This window comes from Natrix helvetica, assembly GCF_964273705.1.
Source record: "Natrix helvetica genome assembly, chromosome: 4".
NCBI lineage: Eukaryota > Metazoa > Chordata > Lepidosauria > Squamata > Natricidae > Natrix > Natrix helvetica.
Genome location: NC_138550.1, coordinates 127,516,819 through 127,533,025, shown reverse-complemented (window position 1 = coordinate 127,533,025; position 16,207 = coordinate 127,516,819). Strand labels below are relative to the sequence as shown.

The 16,207-nt window shown below is 38.6% G+C and overlaps 1 protein-coding gene across 1 annotated transcript in view; it reads left to right on the top strand.

Moving 5' to 3' along the window:
* Positions 1-4,401, top strand: part of ST18 (ST18 C2H2C-type zinc finger transcription factor) — a 243,741-nt gene extending 239,340 nt beyond the window's left edge. Inside the window, exons 21-22 of the mRNA XM_081950317.1 lie at positions 1,167-1,310; positions 3,185-4,401. Coding sequence (XP_081806443.1) covers positions 1,167-1,310; positions 3,185-3,325 — 285 coding nt within the window. The 3' untranslated portion in view covers positions 3,326-4,401. The remainder of the gene's footprint in view (positions 1-1,166; positions 1,311-3,184) is intronic.
* Positions 4,402-16,207: the final 11,806 nt, after the last annotated feature.

The window sequence follows — 16,207 nt, the reverse complement described above, 5'->3', positions numbered from 1 at the left end:
TGATGAGAAACTCACGAAAAGTTTGCAGCTTATTGTGATGGCCAGTGGAGCCTGAACAAAATGGACATCTGTCAGAGTCTTTGCTTGGCTCTCACTTGCCTCATATCATCCAATATATATATATATAGTAAGGGTATGGCTAGCTGATGAGAGCTAAATAGCTTGAAATAGATCTATACTAGTCTCCCTTTATTTATTTATCAGCACAAATACAACACAAACATAGCAAAGGCAACATTAAAAATAAAAATATGGTTTTCTGCCTGGATGGTCTTCTGTAATGAGCCGAAGGACAGAAAGGGGGAGTAGTGAGCTCCCTCCCATATTTGGGCATACCAGGGGTTGTAACACACACACATACATACATACACACACACACAGAGAGAGAGAGAGAGAGAGAGAGAGAGAGAGAGAGAGAGAGAGAGAGAGAGAGAGAGAGAGAGAGAGAATGTATAGGTTTCATTGATGCTCCTAATCTAGTATTATTTTCTGTGATGGATCATTCATTCAAGATGATATTTTTGTTAACCTTTCTTGTTGAAGAGGGTCCCTGTTTTTTTTCCTATTCTGCTTCTTTAATTTTTACATTCAGAAATGTTATAATCTCAGTTATCCTACAGCATTGCCTTACCCAGCTCTACTGCGAATACCGAGGTTGTAATTATTGTAGTGAGTCAGCAGGGATGCTGCAAGGGGGGAAAAATCACCAATGTAAACAGCAGTTTGTTTGCTTCTTTTTCTGTATGCCCAACAGCACAATTCTTTTTTTAACCAGGCATTTTTAACCAACTGCTAAGCCTTCTCCTGTTTTGTCAAATCAGGACCTTCCATCCACCTGTGAACTCCCTTTCATCCTAAAGATTTTTCTGCTGCTGTTGAGAGTGGAGACAGGCAGCTTTCCACAAATTGGAGCTGGGTGGAAGTGTTGGGAAGGGGAAACGGAAGCCGGTGGCAAACAAATTCTATTTCTATACACTTTTTCAAAAACAATGTGTTGCTAAAATTAGCCATGTTTTTGATGAATATTGTTAACACGGTTTTAGGAGCCTCAGGGTTGCATCTCCTCTGCTCTGTCTTTCAGAGCAAGTTCTTATACATAGTTGTAGCTTTATTGCAAGAGTCTCACTATTCATTCTGCTATCTCTCATTTTTATTTATGGATTCAGATCACATCAATGGAGAGCAACCTGAAAACCATCGAAGAAGAGAATAAACTGATAGAGCAGAATAATGAGAGTTTATTGAAGGAACTAGCTGGCTTAAGCCAAGCTCTCATCTCCAGTCTTGCCGATATTCAACTTCCACAAATGGTATAGTATGTTTGTGACTAAGAATTCTGCACTTTCGCTAAGAGTCGAAGAATAGAGAAGCATATGGTAGCATCTTGCAGGACTGTCAAATGGAAAATTATGATGCAGAATCCATTATCACTATTGTATGTACACTGAGAGCTGAGGTGGCACAGTGGTTAGAGTACAGTACTGCAGGCTACTTCAGCTGACTGCTAGCTGCAGTTCTGCAGTTCAAATCTCACCAGGCTCAAGGTTGACTCAGCCTCCCATCCTTCCGAGGTGGGTAAAATGGGGACCCAGATTGTTGGGGGCAATATGCTGACTCTGTAAACTGCTTAGGGGGCTGTAAAGCACTATGAAACGGTATATAAGTCTAAGTGCTATTATGCACTGGAGACAGGTGTGTCTAATCACACTTGGCCAATAAACAATTCTATTCTATTAATCCCACTGTGCAATTATTGAAAAATCTGTATTAGCAATTCCAGATGGAATAATGACAATACTTTAAATAGAAAATAACATTATTTTTGGAGTAAGACAAGTCATTTTGTACAGAGATAAGAGATATACAGGTAGTTCTCGACTTACAACTGCAATTGATGCCAAAATTTATGCTGCTAAATGAAACATTTGTTACATGAGTTTTCCCCATTTTATGACCTTTATGTGAATCACTGCAGTTGTTAAATTAGTAATACAGTTGCTAAATGAATCTGACTTCCCCGTTGACTTTGCTTGTCAGAAGGTCACATAAACAGATCACATGACTCCGGGACACTGCAACCATCATAAATTGCAGTTGCAAAGCAGCCAAATTCTAATCATGTGACTAATTGGATGCTGCAACGGTTGTAAGTGTGCAAAACGGTCACTAGTCACTTTTCTCAGTGATGCTGTAACTCTGAATGATCACTAAATGAACCGTTGCACATCAAGGACTACCTGTACTATCTTACACAGCTAACATGAAGGTGGATAATGATTTCCCTTTCGAATGTCAAATCCAAGGGTTGAACCTATAGACACACAGTGACTTTGCCAATGGCATACTGTACTGCTTTTATTTGCCAACATTATCAATGGGAAACCAGCATCTGGTCCTTGCCAGCCCCATGAGCTAGGGACCAATATAGGCCAAGTTACTTGGTCCCCTTCCATTAATGGCAGCAGGGAAATAAAATTCCACTTCTGCTGCAAACCGGATGACAATGATCAGTTGGCAAGTGGGGGAAAGGTTCCCCATTGTGGCCAAGGGCCACAAGTTGAAACAGGGAAGTAGATAAATACTGTATGAGTAACCCACAAAAAGAACTACTGGCGGCATCATCACATCATCCATGTATATTCAAAGATTTAAACACTCACACACACACACACACACACACACAGCCTCTGGGCAAAAATCATCATCATCACTTGCCTCTGCCTTGAATCATATTGCAACCCAATTAAGCCTCCATAGGCCTGTTGTTTTAAGACCAAAAAAAAGTGATATCTGGACAGAAGTCCTTGTGATGTTGGAATAGCAGCCACAGATAATGAAGAATTACATATATCTGCCTGCAGCAACTTGCTGGGACATCCAAGGCAGATGGTGTAGACGAGCCTTTTACTTGTTCATCATATGGCAAGTATATTAGCATTACAAGTGAATGCACTTTCAGAAAATAGGGATAGGCAGAGAGAAAAGGGGTGTCCATTTAACATGACTCCAACCTTTGCTCCCCCCCCCAAAAAAAAATATTCTGGCTTAGATTTTAAAAACTCAGTTCGCATGGATCTCAGCCAGATTCAGGCTTGCAGTCCAGATAATTTTTTTTACCTCTCCTGCTAACATCTCACTGATCTTTGATTTCATTGTTTTGTGTCATGCCTTTGCCTTTATTTAGGGCCCAATCAGCGAGCAGAATTTTGAAGCATACGTGAATACACTCACAGAGATGTACAGCAATCTGGAAAGGGACTATTCCCCAGATTGCAAGGCTCTGCTGGAAAGTATCAAGCAAGCAGTGAAGGGTATTCATGTGTAGGATGGAAGAACTGCTGGGCACAAGAAGGTCTCAGCAGCTGCAAATTCCAGATGAATCCATGAAAAGCACCTGGACTGCTTAGAAATATTGGTTGCTGTGCTGCATTTTTTAATTACAACATTGCACTATTTTTTTTTCAGCTGACATAAAAGGGACATTAAACATAACAGACTATTGTATTAACAGCAATGAGTTAGATCATCAAAACATATTTATTTCTGTACAAATCCTTTTCGTTGCCATTGTTTTGCACTTGTTTCATTTTTGTAAAGTGAATGTACAAAGTGTGTGTAACTATTTTTTTACATTTTTAATTTATTTTCAATCAAAGAGTTGTATGGATTTTTTTTAAAAAAAGAAAAGATTGTTTAACCGCATTTCTTGCAGCCTGCCATATTTTTACAAATGTGTTTGTTAATTTATTTTCCAATGCGATTTTAAATAGACTGAAAGTTATAGTGTAAATTAAATGATGTGCTGGGTTTGTACAGGAAGAAAAAAAATACTATGAAAGAAACTAAGTAACAGAACTGTGATTCTAGTTTATTTTCACCACATCCTGCTTTTTATAACATTTTTTTTGTTTATGAAATAAGAAATGGGTTTGCAAATAGCATGAGAGGCAAAGACCCAGTGATAACAAGGTGAATGGTGCCCTCTAGTGGCTAATCGCCTTGAGCACAGCATGCAGTAAGAGTTCAAGATTTTTTGTAGCAATAATGAAATATAGCAATCAGCAAACCACTGGATCCAACTACAGCCTTAGCCTACATGAAACAATTGTTTGAAACCATTCAGGGGAAGACTGGACTGATTGAAGGATACTTTCTCATTGCGCCAATTTCATGCTCATTCATGCAGGAAGATCAAACTGTTTAACCATTCAAATAAGGTAGGTTCAAAGTACAGAAGCTGGGGGGAAAACATTGTTCTGTATACCACTATCAATATAATTTCATATTGGAAAAGTGCTTCCTAAGTCAAAGATTTTGTACCAGTGGTGGGATTCTATCTTTTTTACTACCGGTTCACTCATGAGCACACTCGCATGTGCGCGTGACACTTCTGCGCATGCGCAGAAACGTTTCGGGCGTGGGGTGGGCGGGGCCTCCAGCCACCGCCACTACCGGTTCACCCGATCCGGGCCGAACCAGGAGCAACCCACCTCTGTTTTGTACATATCACAAAGCAAAGCCATTAAACTCTACTTATCATTCAGCTCAATACTGTCAACATCGACTGGTAGTAAATCTTAGGAGTGGCTTAGTTGATAAAACTGATTTTTACACCGAAAAAAATAGAGAACGTCCAGAAGTGATTAGCGTACATACTGGAGTCTTGTATAATTTCGAATCAGGTGGCTGCAAGTTTTAGTTTCCACTGATGATGGCAAGGGAGGTCTTCAAATGTTGCAGTGCTGTAAGCCCTCATTCAGAAACATGTTCACATTTGTCCAAGATGAGCCCTTTCATAATCTCTATTCAGTTCCTGTTTTGTAACTGCTCTGAACAAAGATCCAACAGCTAGTTTAGGGATGTTGGATAATAATAATAACCCCCCCCCCCCGAACGATAACTAATTTTTAAAAAAGAAAAAAAGAAAATACAAGCCACCAGCTAAACTGCCTTTACCCATCCATACATGTCTCATGTGCATATGTGCCTCAGTGGAAAGTGTATAATGGTTACAGCATAGGCTTTACTTTTTCGGTGCTAAAATGGCCATGATTAGTTTTATTTGCCAACATTATATCTCAGCTGGGTATGACCCTGCTAAGTCTTCATTCATACATATAGTGTTCCTATCCACAGATTGCCTCTCGGTCATTGTCCGACTTTCAAATGCTATGATTGCCCTTTGGCATTAGGTGGGCTTGCTGTTTGTGTGTGGAGGGACTGGCTTGGCCCTCAGACCTTAGTTTAGACAGGAGAGGTGTATGTTCTTAGAAGCTGTGCTTATTTTTTAAAGAAAACAATTTGACAAAGCTACAGTATGTGCTAATATAAATTAGAACACCAAATTGCTATTAAATTATTGTACTTGTTGGTTTGTTTGTTATAAGACATTTGCTGACACCAGTTTAAGGCATACAAAGACATTCACCCATGACAAAAAGTAAGAAGTAATGTACTAAATATTTTAAGAGAGTAATTCTATATTTTATTTAAATTAAATTAAGCAATCTCTTTTTAATCTATTATTATTTACTATGGTTTTCAGTTAATTTATCTGTGTTTGGATTTTTGCTCAAGATGTACCTTCATATTTATTTGCCTTCTTTGTATTTGATGTTCTGTAATGTGAGCTGTGATTCTTCCCTTCCTCTGTCTTCCCATTCTTTCTTTTTTTCCCTTTTTCTGGGTTTATTTGCTTTGATGAGCTATCCTGTAAATTAGACCTTTTGTAAAGGACAATGATGTATGCATTTTTTTTTAATTTTTGGGTAGTTTGTATACTGTTTCTTCATACAGTTAATATTTCTTACATCAAATCAACAAAACTGTGTTCTGTGCTGTACATTTGGTGTATGGTAGGAAATAAAAACTGATACTGGAACGGCTTCCAAAAGTTATTTGGCATTTTTTAAAATTTCTGCATGTTGCATGATCCTTTTTTAAAGTATTCCCAGGAATTTTCACGCCGACAGATGTATGACTTGCTTTCTGCAGAAGTCAGAAACCTCCCTCTTCTAAATGTTACCTAACTTCTAGTGTTATGCCCAATATCAAAGAAAATATTTTGAATAGCTACTAGATGATATTTAAACCAGAAGGACAAAATAACATGACCAATTTTTCCTGCTATTAAAAATCACCCATCAATTCAGACTATTAGTAGTTTACTACACCTTCCTTACTTAAGCTTCTAGTGTGTATTTCTGAAATGTTTCTGGGGTGTTGGAGCCTCTTGTATGAGAGCAAATTTGATCTTTACTGGATAAAATTCATCACACACACAAAAATATTGAAATATGTCTGCTCTATGACTTGGGCTTATTTGTTTGTTTAATTATAGGGCAAATTGTTATTATTTTCCTTAGCCCTTCTTAGTCCATCTATATGCAGGTTGATATTTTTAAATAACTCTTTTAGAGAAACAGAACTTTCTTTTGCAGATGCTATATTGGCTGACATTTTCATCTACCTACCGTGTTTCCCCGAAACATGGTAGGTCTTTTGACCCCCGAAATAAGTACTTAGTCTTATTTTTGGGCAGGTCTTATTATTTTTGAAGTGCAGGAGGTGGTGAGCGTGGTCACCTCATGGCTGCTGCTGTGTTGCAATATTTTGGGGGAGGGCTTATTTTCAGGGGAGGGTTTCTTTTAGTGCATGCACGCAAAAGCCCAATTCGGCTTCTTATCCGGGGGTCTTATTTCTGGGGAAACAGGGTACTTAATGGACTGGGTGATCCAGAAGCAATTTGATATAACTGTTGCGGTCCAAATAAGGTCTGGGGGGAAAAGAAACAGAGTTAGATTCTTACAGAAAAGGCAGAAATGTATGTAAATTATCTTCTATCAATCAGATGAAATTTGGAAGGAGGTTGGAGAAGGAAAAGTGTTCGATTTTGTAGGAATAGGTACAGATATGCTCCTTTAATGTATTTCTTTTAAGTGACCTCTCAGATGTTAAATTGTGGTGAATTATGGGTTCGGATACCCATACAAATTTCAAACAAAACTTTAGGAAGAGTTGGACAACGGTAAAGGATATGTAGATAGGTAGTGTTAAGACAATTTGAGTTAAGAAGAGATGTATCAGATATTAAATACTTCCTTTTCCTGTTTTTGTGCTGTCTCATCTTTATCCTTCACTATAAGCAGCACAGAGTTTACGTCTGAATTTCTCAACCTAGGCACATTTAAGATGTGTGGTCTTCAACCTCCAGAATTTCCCAGCCAGCATGCTGAGTGTTGAAGTCCACACACCTTAAAGTTGCCAAGGTTGAGAAACAATGTTCTGCATAAACACCAGGAGGACTTTTTTAATAATGCAGAACAGCATGACAAAAAAAAACTAACTTCAAAAATTCATGGTTTTATACTCAAAATGGACTGGATTTACACATATCTGTCCCATCCATTCCATGTTCAACCTGCTCCTATTCAGATTCTGCAGTATGACCGTATCTAATCTAGAGATATATGGAAACCAGTCGATGGCCATTCCCAAAAGTTTCCTTTTCAACAAAGAAGTGTATATAGATGAAAACAAATTTATAAGCAGTCTAAATTTACTTACTTTTAATTGCAGGATCATTAATAGGATTCCTGACAAAATAGCATTTAATCATATCGAAATAAAGATAATCAATTTCTAGATCTGCATTAAAAAAGAAAAAGTGTTTAGCTTTGCAATTGATTTAATGAGATGCTATAAGATGAAATTATCTGCACAACCATGTATGCATGAAAAGATTATTTTTTCTCATTTTTAAAAACATTTTTTTATACTTAGAAAATAAAATGAGTATACCTGTCATAGCTAATATAAATTAATGCTATGGCTAACCACACTTCCCAACTGAATAGAGCAAATGCAAAACTTAGATTACAGTACAGGAAAAGGTGCTTCTGAAATAACTGCAGAATCTTTTTTCCCTGGTGAAAGTCTGATTATAATACCAGATAGAGCATCATAATAATGAACCGGTGTTCTTCACTCCAACAAATAAAAGAAGCTGAGGAGATGTTTAGGGTTGTTTGTGCCAGAGTAACATATTTGTAATCAGAGATTAAGGGAAATGATGAAGCAAAGAAAAGAGATTTATTTTCTTCATGAATCATTAATTCCTCTGACAATTACAAGCATTCCCATCAAGCGTATTGACACAAATATCACTGTTTTGCGCTATTAACCTGGAAGCAGGAACATTTAAGTAACTTGGGTTGCAGAGGCAAAAGCAGCATTTTCATTACCTCACAATGCACCTTTCATCACTTGATCCACAAAAGAGATCCATTCTGATAGTCAGGATAGAATGCCAGTATTGCCAATATGACTAAAAGCCGAAGGTTTAAGGATTCGGAGCCAGAGATCTACAGAGTCCAATCAAAGTTGTAGCATAAAAAAAATGGCCTAGAAAGTGTGAAGTCAACATTGTATAAGTAAACTGGACGTGATGACCGTTAGAGAACAGGATGGTCTGTATCATCTTTTAAGGGGGAAAATTAAACTAGACCAAGAGGCTGATAAGAGGCCTACAGTTAAAGAACATGCAGAAATTTCTGTCAAGTAGTGGTTGTGTGCTGCGTGTGGCACAGTCTCTTGCATTCTTCATATGTCTGGACTGTGGGCTAGGGTAGCAAGACAGACGCCTTTTCTTTCAAAGAAAAACATTTAAACCCAGCTACATTTTGCAAAAAAAAAAAAAAAAACCCTTTATCAAATCTGACAAAAGCACTTGGGAAAATGGGTTGTGATCTGATGAGACCAAGGTTGAAGTTTTCGGCCATAATTTAAAAAGTGTGTTTTGGCGTAAAGACAACACCGTGCATCACTAAAAGTACATCATGCCCACAGGGAAGCATCATGGTGGCAGCATTATGCTTTGGGGCTGCTTTTCTTCAGCTGGAACTGGGGCTTTAGTCGAGGTGGAAGGAATTATGAACAGTTCCAAATATTTTGGCACAAAACCTTCAAGCCTCTGCTAAAATGCCAAAAATGAAGAGGAATTTCACCTTTCAATATGACAGCAACCCAAAGCATATCTCCAAGTCAACAAAAGAATAGCTTCACCAGAGGAAAAACAACGTTTTGGAATGCCCCAGCCAGAGCCCAGACTTAAATTCACTTGAAAATCCGTGGTGAGCTGAAGAGGGCTGGGCACAGGAGATGCCCTCACAATCTGACAGATTTGGACTGGTTTTGCAAGGAAGAGTAGACAAAGATTCCCAAGACAGGATGTGCCAGGTTGATAGGCTCCTACCCCGAAAGACTAAATGCTGTCCTAAAATCAAAAAGTACTTTAACAAAGTATTAGCTTAAGGGTGAAAACACTTATGCAAGCACAGTAGTACAAGCTTTTTATTTTTATTTTATCCTAAAAGATTTCAGCTTGTTTTTCTATTGAATTGTACAGCTTATAGGTTAAAGGTGGAAAAAATTATGAAGTGATTTATAATGGTTTGATTTGGGTTTGTTTTTTTAAACATTTCAAAAACCTTGCATTATAATAGGGATGCATAGATTTTCTAAATCCACTGTTAAGATATTTAATCATTTTTCTGGCTTTCTGAGTTACCGAAGTTGCCTTCCTTCACCTTCATTCCTGCTCCTTCTCTTACTCAGTCAGTTTGTGGAGGGTTTTGTGTATCCATTTGTCACCTGATTCCAACAAAAATAGCATATTCCATTCAAGCATTTAATAAAGTATCCACAAATTGGTCCTTGATAGCTTATCCTTAATTTGAGTGCACTTGGATGAATTTTTTTGAGTACAGTCCAATGAACTGAAGACGCTACTGCTTCTGAATAAACAGCTCCATTTTCTCCAATTTCTTGAAGAGATATTAAGAGAGTGGAGGTTACTTGGATTCAATAACTTTCTCCAGGTATTTGGTTTTTTTTCTTTTATACAAGAACTAGTAATTAAACTGGTAAGTTGTTGTTGTAAGCTGCGAAATCATGTCTGACCTATCACGACCCCTATAGACAACATTCCTCCAGGCCTTCCTGTCCTCTACCATCCTCTGGAGTCCATTCAAGCTCACGCCTACTGCTTCAGTGACTCCATCCAGCCACCAACTGGAAAGTACCAGTAATTAAAACTAGATGTTGACCAGTTTTCTACCCTGTATTTTTTTATACTTGTAGTTCAATAAATTTGTAAACTACTTACCACCAAATGAATAACACATAAATTTCCTCTTTATTAATAAGCAAAATATACCATAATATAGAACAAAACCACAGATATTGCCATTAGAAAAAGTTAGGAGAAACATACCATTTAGTCTTAAATTGAGTTTAAAATTGTACAGAGAAAGAGAAGGTACATCATGGGATGGGGAGGAAGGGTTATTTTTTTTCTGAATGTTATGAAATGGGGGAGGGATCACTTCTAATAAGTTATAATTCAAATTCAAGTAAAGGGAAATTGTCCAAACGTTATTACAGTGTTCTGGACACCATACAAGTTCAAGAAATATTTCATGATATACTAGATAACAGGATCACAGTTCATTTTGCTAGAGAGTGGGTATGATTTAATGTCATTATATTTGGAAAGTTTTATGTTTTATTCTAACAACAAAACCAATATTAATAAGTAATAGTGATCTCTTTTTAAGGTTACATGCAATAAGTTTTATCTAGAACAGCGATGGCGAACCTTTTTTGGCTCACGTGCCACAAGTGGGGGGAGCACAGGGGGGGTCGTGTGTGGGCGTGCCGCACCCATAATGCAATGCGGGACCCCCCCAGTGTGCATGTGTGCACAACGCACGACCCCCCCTTTTTTACATGCTTTTTTCGCCCTCCCCAGGCTCTAGAGGCTTTATAGGAGCCTGGGGAGGGAGAAAAGAGTCTCCCCCGCCCACCGGAAGGCCCACCGGAGGCTTCAGGGACCGTCTGGAGGCTTCCCTGAAGCCTTCGGAATGCTTAAAACCACCCTCCGAGCAAACCGGAAGTGACTTCCGGTTTGCTCGGAGGGTCGTTTTAAGCACTCCGAAGGCGTCAGGGAAGCCTCCGGACGTTCCCCGAAGCCTTCGGAATGCTTAAAACCACCCTCCGAGCAAACCGGAAGTCTTCAGGGACGGTCCGGAGGCTTCCCTGACGCCTTCGGAGCATTTAAAACAACTCTCTGAGCAAACCGGAAGTAACTTTAAGACTTGTGGACTTCAACTCCCAGAATTCTCCAGCCAGCAGAGCTGAATTCTGGAAGTTGAAGTCTACAAGTCTTAAAGTTCCCAAGTTTGAAGACCTCTCTGATCCATGCACTTGGGGATCCTCAAACAGTGAGGATTTCTTTCTTTCTTTCCTCTTGAAGCTCCCCCCCCGCTTTTGCTCCCAGGGGGTTGCAGGTAGGCTTGCTAGCCCCCCCTCCCATGCTCTATTTTTGGTCTAGCAGCCCTGCTTGAAGCCTGCTGGGATCCAAAATGGGTACATGCCCCCCCCCCCTGCTCTATTTTGGGCCTAGCAGTCTTGCCTGAAGCCTGCTGGGAGCCAAAAAGGGCATGGGCCTCTGCACCACCACCCCCCGAGCTCTATTTTTGGCCTAGCAGGCCTGCTTGAAGCATGCTGGGAGCCAAAATGAGTGAGCCCCCCACCTCAGCTTTGGGCCTAGCAGGCCTGCCTGAAGCCTGCTGGGAGCCAAAATGGGTGCGTGTCCCCCATGCCCTATTTTGGGCCTAGCAGGCCTGCCTGAAGCCTGCTGGGAGCCAAAATGTGCATGGGCCCCTAAACACACACACCCTAACGCTCTATTTTGGGCCTAGCATGAATGCTTGAGCCTGCTGGGAGGCATAATGAGGCTCGTGAAGATCCTTGAAGAGGAGGGGGAAGGGAAGGTTATGAGCCCGGTGCAGACGGTGGGAGGGGGCAGCAAGCTCTGGGTGGGGGTTAGCGAGGCTTACCTGTAGACAGGAGGAGGAGGCAGCTCAGTTGGGGCGCAGGGCAGGCACTATGTGGCAGCTTATGCAGGCAAGGCAGCTTAGGCAGGGAAGCCACTCGGGAAGTGAGGATGATTTTTGGTGCCAGGCAGATTCAGGGAGGCCTGCTAGGCCAAAAAAGGGGCGTGGGAGGCACCACACACACCCATTCTCCGCACATGCATGTGTGACCCCCCCCACATGTGCGTGCATCCCCTGCATGCGCGGCAGAGACCCAAAAATCAGCTTGCCGGCGGTAGGTGCGTGTGCATGCACGGTGGAGCTGAGCTGGGCGACAGCTGGCGTCCCCGCAGAGGAGGCTCCATGTGCCACAGGTGGCACACATGCCATAGTCTTGCCATCATGGCCCTACAATTAAGGAATCTGAAAACAGATGAGAAAACAAGAATGCAGTATAAAAAAGGAAGTAACTATTATTATATGTTATCGTCTATTCTTCAAGAGCATTTGAAACACTTGAAATGCCTAGTGTTAATGACTAATAGAATAGGATACTATTTCTATTATCTGTTTGTGTCAAGATAACTGAAAAGAAAATAATCATTTACCTTCAGAGAGCAGAATTTTTAACAGCTGAAATTGTCAAAGAAAATTTATTTTGCATGGGTAAGTATTTTACTCACACTTTTCTTAATTCTGTTTCAACAGAATGCTAGATTCCCCATCCCATCCTTGTTTTCCTATTATAAATTCTGTAGGTGGAAGAGGAAGGAGTTAAAGTTCCACATCTTTGCTCTATGTTTGAAGATTTGAAGCCACCAGAGGCTTACTATGTTGCATAATTAAAACAGAACATTTCAGTTTCAGAAAAGGAGAAAGCATATGTGGTCACTGCATTTGGTTATTTTAATGTACTGTAAATCTGGGTTTCTTGATATATTTGTTTACATTTAAAAGCAGTTGTATTGGAACATTAATGCTTAATTCGGGATATATTTTCCCATTGAGATACAGTAAAGAAGCTAGTGGGGCTTAGAACAGAAAAACAGCATAGCTTTCACAATATTTCAGGAACATAGAAGCATACAAAATTGTCAAAAATGATCACAAATTTAACAGATCATATGTTAGATTACAGTAATTTGTTCTATATGGGGCTACTTCTGAAAAAAACTGGGAGTTACCACTGGTAAAAGATACAGCTGTGAGAATGATGACAGGTTAGAATCAGCATAATAGAACAAGATTGATGCTATGGGACTACACTGACTATCATGTGGCCTCTAGGTCCAATTTAAGATAAGGAGTTAATCTAAATAACCTTATAAATTTCAGGGCCTTTGTGAACCTTGAAAACAATTGATCCAGGTAGAATGTGCTTGATCCTTTGCCCTAGTAGAGTGGAGACGTTGAAAGTCTGCCACCCTTGCAAAATGAGAAGCTGGGAGGGAGGGAGATTGAAAACAAGACTTCTTAATTTATTTGCTCAGGCATAGGCTACCCAAATTTAGGAGTCCTTCTCCCTTGCACAGTGAAGAACATTTTCACCCCACCCCTGAGACTTCATAGTAGAAACACTCCTTAATCAAAGGCAACTGCTCATGTACATAGGATATATATGCAGATGAGTCACACATATTTTGACATCACTATGGTTAGGAACAGATGTCTGTGGTGACAGGTGATAAGGGTAAATGTGCAGCATATTGAATAATTTTTGTTTGTTATGACTTGTTTTTTTTTATTATTTGGAAAATATATTACCTAGGTTCTGTGGAGTATATAACATGTATGTTTGTATGTATGTATGTGTATGTATGTATGCATATGTATATGTATATAACATATTACATATATCAATTCAAAAGCATAAGTGCCATTTGAAATATTTGCTAAAGCTACTAAATTTAAAAGCTATGGGAGGGGGAAATAATTTTTCAAGTTAACTTATAAGAATCTTTACATGTAACCGGTGGCCTGTGATACTTCAATTCTTTCATATTAAATAAAATATTAAAAAGACAATAGCTGCCAAGGATCAATTACTACTACCTTCCCCTACTTATATCTTAACAGAATTTTAAACAGAATTTTTTTAACATGACAGGATACATATTAATATATATTGTGTAATTTTTAACTGTTTCTTAAGCAGTATAAGTATTTAATTTGATAGCTAAGCACTAGGCAGTAGATGAAATTTGAAAAACATACAGTATGTACATTTGCAATATTAGGCCTAGAATTTATCTCAGCCCCTGATAAATAGATCACTAAAATGATTCACACAGATATTTCTTAGCAACCATTACCACTCCTCCAGCAGCATTTCTAGAGACAAGACAAACAAATAAGCAAACAAATCCCAAGAAAATGAGGGTGGCAGTTTTGAGCCAAAACTAATGCAAATGCAAAAAGCAAATTAAATATCTCCCTTTGGAAGCAAACAAAACTGACCATTGTTAATAAAAAAAAATTCTCCTTCACTGAACAGAACTCCCATGTTGCAGAATAGAACAGGAGAGAAATCTTTTCCCACATGACTCATATAACAACGGTAAATTTTTCCCACTATCCTGCAAAATTACAGGCTATTCTAACTACAGCTGTCTTCCACAACATCCAAATAATGTCAACTTGCTTTCTTAATATACCAATTCACTAGATGAGAATTAATGAAGTGAGACTAAAGTTTTTAGGTTTGGGAAAACAGTATTCAAATAGTTCTAGAGCAGGGGTGTCAAATACGTGTTGTCACGTCGTCGTGACATGATGTATCACAACTTTTTTCCACTTTGCTAACCCAGGCGTGGGCATTGCCAATGTGTGATGATTCTGGCCCTCATGCCGCAAGTTTAACAGCCCTGTTCTAGAGGAACTTTCACTTTCACTAAAGCAACAGTTATATGTGTACAAATTGAAACATGTTTTTACAAGTCCATCCTATCTCACCAGACTGTATTTGTTGTTATGAAAATATTACAGATAACTTTTTTTTCATACAACTCAATGTCAAAATCTCTGTTCAAGATAATTCAGTATATATTTATCTAATAATATCATTAATCTGCCTAAGGAACAATAAGAATAATGGATAAAAAATAAACCACAGCGAGTAGAAAAAGACCTGGTTTTTTCAAAGAAGGAATTTTTAGTCATTGCTAGATTGAATGGGTTAGGAGGTCTGTGGTTTTCCGCTACTCTGCTGTAGAATTACTCTTAATGTACTGTTTTTGTTAAGATAAAAGCAGTCAGGACTGTGCTGAGGATGACCAGTTATTGAAAGAAGATCCAAGTGATCCTCCTACCGCTCCACAAGGAATCAGAAATATGGAAATCATGTGACTTAATAGTTTCTTAATCCATAAATTGGCCTTTGCTCAATTAATGAAACAATTAATAAATCTTCAGCAGAATATTAAAGACTTAGAAATCCCAAGGTAATGGAATTTTCTGACAGCCAAAGATAAATTATCAATTTTCTCTGATATAGAATAAAGGATTTAGATGAAGGATTTCTATTTATCAACTTTATTGATAAGTGATAAGTGACAGTTAAAAGGCCCAATCCATTAGGAGCTGTCTCTCTGGAAACATTAACAAAGTGGGAAATAAATTTGTGGACCAAAATTATGAATGCTGAATATGCATACTGAAATGTGCATTGAAATACACTTTTATTTCCTTCAAGAAGCTAGGATACTTATTTTATTAATAGAGGATTCATACTTTTGCCCTAGCAGCAATTAAATTGGGCTTTCATGGGAAGGCAAATGATGGATTAATTTTAATTTTAGTGGAGGATAAGAGAGACATTTTAGCAAAGTGACTGAGCTGATAATAAGTTTAGATTAACAATAAGTATCTAAATCTATCCTCTTCATTGTTGTGAATTTTCTAATTGAGTAGGGACTCTAATTTGTGGCTTTAAGGTACGGTTGTTCCTAAAAATTACGCTGGGGAAGCAAAATTGCCAAATACCGACTTAGATTTCTTAGATATTTCCCTGAACTGTAGGTTTGAGTGAGCCCTATATTATTTATTAAAAAATGAGAGAGAAGAATAGGATAGGTACATGTATAGCACAGCTATAGTTATAATTGAATTCCTTGGATGCACAATCAACAAAGAAGAGAAAAAGCGAAACAGTATGCCATCAAAATAGAAGATCAGGATAGAGAGTAAAATCAGCATATTTAGATCAGATGCAAGCAAGCTGGAACAAGAAAACCAAAGAATATCTGAAAATGAAATATCAACTAGAAGCAAGGAACATTGAGAAAGAACTGGAAATAATAAAGCAACAAGTAACAAATATACTCAAAAAGATC